The 4,735-nt window shown below is 42.6% G+C and overlaps 1 protein-coding gene across 1 annotated transcript in view; it reads right to left on the reverse strand.

Moving 5' to 3' along the window:
* HLF (hepatic leukemia factor) overlaps nt 1–4,690 on the reverse strand; it is a 33,703-nt gene extending 29,013 nt beyond the window's left edge. The window contains exons 1-2 of the mRNA XM_010578671.1: nt 4,519–4,690; nt 2,809–3,144 (exon numbers count right to left, since the gene is read on the reverse strand). Of these exons, the coding sequence (XP_010576973.1) occupies nt 2,809–3,144; nt 4,519–4,624 (442 nt within the window). The 5' untranslated portion in view covers nt 4,625–4,690. The remainder of the gene's footprint in view (nt 1–2,808; nt 3,145–4,518) is intronic.
* Nucleotides 4,691–4,735: the final 45 nt, after the last annotated feature.

Below are 4,735 nucleotides of genomic sequence, written 5' to 3' on the forward strand. Positions count from 1 at the left end.
GGGCGGGGGGGAAGGGCGGCGAGAACAGTCAGGATTTTTGTAATGTCATGTTTGCAGTCAGGGTCAGCTTAGTTTTGCTGAGCCTGATGACACTTCTCAGTGAATGCCAATGCAGATTTCCAGATCTCTTCCAGAGATGGTATAAAATACATATTTGGGCAATACCATCAGCTTCTAAAGACAGATAAGGCTTGTATTTCAACACACACACAAAATTAAATCTTCTTATACCACTCTTCTATAGACCCTCTATGTCCGAGATACATCATGTACGTACATGAGTCACATTCAGTGTTCCACGTGCCTGCGTACATCCTCCCCCATACACAGTACGTGCAGGTATAGGAGTTTTGACCAACTGCACGTGATACGCTGATGCTAAATGCTGCAGAGCCATTTAAAGTAAGGACTTAAGCAGTACAGGATTTGACCCTTCCTTCAGCCAGAGTCCACACGCTCAAACAGGCTTCCATTGTAAGACAAAATTCAGAGGACACAGCAATGAAATATTTTTAGAAGAATTACTATCACCTAAAAAATTCAGTTTTCCTAAAAATAGTAAGATCACATGGAACTGATTTTTATTGAAATTGTATACTTTTTACTATGTGGTTTTGGGTTTATTACAATAATAAAAATCACAACAGCCATGCATACCAGAATGGTAGCTCACACCATTTAGAACACCTTTCTTCATTTGACAGTTTAAAAAAACATGTATTTTAAAAGTCTTAAGATAGATTAAACAAAAGGCTCTATTATAATGATTTTAACATTTACCTCCACACTAACTTTCTTATTTCCAAGCAGCACATTTGCCTTGGCACTTCTATGACAACCTTAAATGCTCCTTTCTACTTTCACTAAAAATTTAGTTTTTAAAACATATACTGTCTTATTTTAAAACTTGCTCAAATGCTAAACTCCAAGATTATCTTCTCTTCAAAACAGATTGTCAAAGTAAGATTTTTACACAACAGCACATAAAAATTTCAACAACCTGATGATAAACCAGACTACTGTCACTTAAGTCATAGTACCCATCTGTAATGGCAGGGAGGGGGGGAAGAAAATACTATTTTAAGAAACGGAACGGGGTCCCTTTTAAAAAACACTTTAACAAAAAATTTATATTATTCTTAAGGCAAGATGGTGTAGGGAAAAAATACCTGCAAATTTAGATGTTTTATCCCACCCCAAGAGACATGAATTCTTTTAGAACAGTAAAAAAAGTACACAGTTTCTAATGAGGAAAGTTTGTAACCCTGAGCTGCAGATGGCTCAGGAAAAAAAAACAAAATAATCAATGAGTTGAAAAGTCATGCGGATAGCTGATTACAAATAAATTCTGACAGGTGATCATTAAAAGCCTGGCTCATAAGCAGGCTTCTCTGAAAAAAAAAAAAAGAATGAGGACAGATTATCTGCTTTTAATTTTATGTGTGCATATGCGACAGAAAATGGTGTAGCATATACGCACTATTTTAAAAAACTGGCTCAGAAAAAGCAAGGATTTTTTATATTCTGCTCTTGCCAACTCAAAATATATTTTATCTTTGGGAACCCTTATAAGTTACTAGTTAACTATGAAATGCCTTGAAAATGAAATACAAAACAAAGTCAAATCAACATAAAGTAAAAGTAAATGAAATCCACAACTAAACACACACTTGACCTGAGGCCAAGGAGTCTGTTGACAGGTTTGGAGTGTTTTGGGGAGTGTTTTCTTTTTAATGAGAAAGGAATGTTGCAGACTTGTAAGACTTTTCTATTTCATCCTGCTCCACAACTTTTGTCCTTCTATTTATTTATTCTGCCTCCTTATCAGATGATTCTGACAATGACTTCGCACGCTGAGCATGGCAAACGATCAAGCAGAAGGGTGAGGAGTGGTTTCCTGCTCCCAAGAGCACACTTTGCTCTAGCAAACCTTGTGTGAGCAGAAGAGCACAATAAATAAAAGTCACCCTTGGTCATCTTTAAGAAAAAAAGGCAAAGCTCCACGTTTTCCAAACTTCAACGTTGACACTATTCCACTGACCGTGATCTCAGCCATACTGGTGTCAAACCAGAGCAGTTATTCTGGATTCTTGCTAGTGTCTCTAAAGAGATGATTACAAGTGCTAATAAACTAATAGAAGATTTCCACTGACATCAAACAGGTTTGAATCATGCATTACAATCAGAACTTGGACTCCATGATGTTTTCTTTGCCTACAGCTTAAGGTGACTATAGATGTTACTTATCAACTCAGGTCAGAGTTACACTCAGTTTATGCTAATTTAAGCAAGATTATAATGCAGTTCCAAAATTTAGTTCCTGCCCCATGTACTGTGGCAAATTTTTACTTTCTCAATAGAGAACAAGATTATGGCCAATATTTCAAATAGAAAGTATTGTCTTTAACTTCAAAATAATTGCCTGCTCCTGTGTTCTCACATCAAATATTGGCTAAAGGAATATTTTCTTTCAGAGTCCTTCTCCCCGTTCATTCAACACCATGGCATATATGCACTACTATTCTGTTTGTGGTCTTTTTATTTGCTAATAGCTAGGCTATCAATGAAAAAAAAAAGATAGGTAGTTTCCTTGGAATTCCCACAGCTTCCTTACATAATTTAAACAAAAACCCCTGTGGAGCAACTTGGCAATAACTAAAGCTATTATTTTTATTTTTTGGAGTGTGAGTAACTTGAATCATGTCAGCCCTCTCTAAGGTGCCTGTCAACCATACAGGGAGAAGCAGTGATTTACACTGAAGGAGGGCTCATGCCAAAATCCATAGGAAGTTCTTAGGGCTGATTTACCTGGTCTGACCGGGCTCTGCATGCAGTTCTGCGACACCATGCCTGGATGGACTGAAGTAGAAGCCCTGCTGCTGAGGTCCATGACAGAAGGTGATGCTGAGGTAGCTTGCTGGAGACCTGACTGGTGTGGGCTATGCTCGTGCTGGTTTGGGCTGGGTGGAATGCCATTTTCTGAGAGGAATTCTTCCAGGTCCATGTATTCCAACTGGAAAGTGTCTCCATCGTATGGCAGTGTCTTGTCCCATAATGTTGGGCCCAAGAAAGCTGACTGAGGGACTGTGGTACTGGTGCTGTCATCGTCTAACTTCTTCTCTTTGTCTTTTTCTTTACCGAATGCTTAAACAAAACACATAATAAAGATATAAGAGCTGAGCAATTAAAATACCAGCTACTACTACTACTTCAATTATTTCTCCTGCACTCTCAGTTGTAAGAAACAAATACTCCCTTCATAAAAATAATTCCTTTGATGCAATCCATTTGGTAGAGAATTGAAGGGTCATGCCAACTGAGCATCTTTGCTGGATCCAACCGTCTTTTTGAGATTTTCCTCTATTTTTAGTTAACAGTTCCACTGCATGCTTTGAATGTCAGCTTCAATAAGTACTCAACAGACTTAAAAGTGAGTATGTAAGTGGAAGCAAACTGGAAGATATTATGTATTTTGTTGAGAACAGTCTTAACCTAACATCCCCATAATTTATTATCCTCTCAAAGTCCTGGTCTTGCTAGTCCTTACACATGGACAGCAGTCCTCAAATTCAGTTCTTCTTAACATTGTTGTAAGCTAGTAACGTACAATAACAGTGAAGTCTGACAGAGTATGTATTTTGATGTGCAGAAGAGCTTATGAAAAATTCAAAGATAGAAGCAAAGCAAAAAAATAAAGTGATGCTTCCTATAGTATCCACCAATTTCAACACACATTTTTGAAGGGAAACACCCGATTTCTCTGTAAGATTTGCAAGAATCTGAACCAGTAAAGCTTCCTGTCAACTACCATGCCTTCTTAACATTTTGTTTTTAACCACATGCAACAACCCCGGTGAAAACCTGCAAGTCGCTTCGCAACAAAACTCAGAAACCTTGGCTCTGCAAGACCTTTCACAAGTTTGTTTTCTAACGTGCATTTGATTCATTAGAAATACAAGGTGCAATTACGCCCGCGCTGCCTTAGCTTTCCAGAAAAGTTGAAACTTTCTGTTAAAACGCCTTCCAGTTACACGGGGCCAGGTTTCACCGAGGGTGGTTGTTAAGCGGCGGTGCAGGACGGAGCAGCCGTCGGACCTCGGCTCAGGCTGGGGGGGGGGGGGCCCCGAGCCGCCCCCCCCCAACACTTCACCCGAGGCAAATCGCGCCCTTTTAATTTATTTTTCCAGGCGGCCGGAGCCGGCCCCGCAGCGGCGATGGAAAAACCGAGCGCCTTCCGTTAGGTCAGGCCGACTGCGCCCATCGCTCACCGCCTAATGCCCTTACCGAAATCATCCCATTACTTAATCGCCTTGGGGGGCAGGGGAGGGGGTGGTGGGAGGGAGGAGAAAGGAGGGAAAGCGAGGCAGCGGTCCCTGAGGTGACGGCAGGATGGGGGGGCCGCCATTTCGGGGCGCCTGCCCTCACCGGGCCGGGCTGTGAGGGGGCCCGCAGGCGCCGCGGAGGGGCAGAGCCGGCCCCCGGGGGGGTGGGAGGGAGGGCTGCCCAGGGAAGCCTCACCGTCTTCGTGAGCGAGCGGCAGCTTGAGCGGGTTTTCCAGCAGGGACTTCAGCACCCCGTAGGTGGGAGGTAGGAAGGTGGGGTTCAGCGGGAGCGGCCGCGACATGGTGGGCTTTTCCCTCGGGGGCAGCTGCGCGGCAGCGGTTCCTTCCCTCTCCTCTCGCGGCGGCGCAGCGCTACGAAGGGCGGTGAAACGGGCGCAGAGCCGAGCCGAGCC

Source organism: Haliaeetus leucocephalus, unplaced genomic scaffold, assembly GCF_000737465.1.
Source record: "Haliaeetus leucocephalus isolate CR32 unplaced genomic scaffold, Haliaeetus_leucocephalus-4.0 Scaffold646, whole genome shotgun sequence".
NCBI classification, from domain to species: Eukaryota; Metazoa; Chordata; class Aves; order Accipitriformes; family Accipitridae; genus Haliaeetus; species Haliaeetus leucocephalus.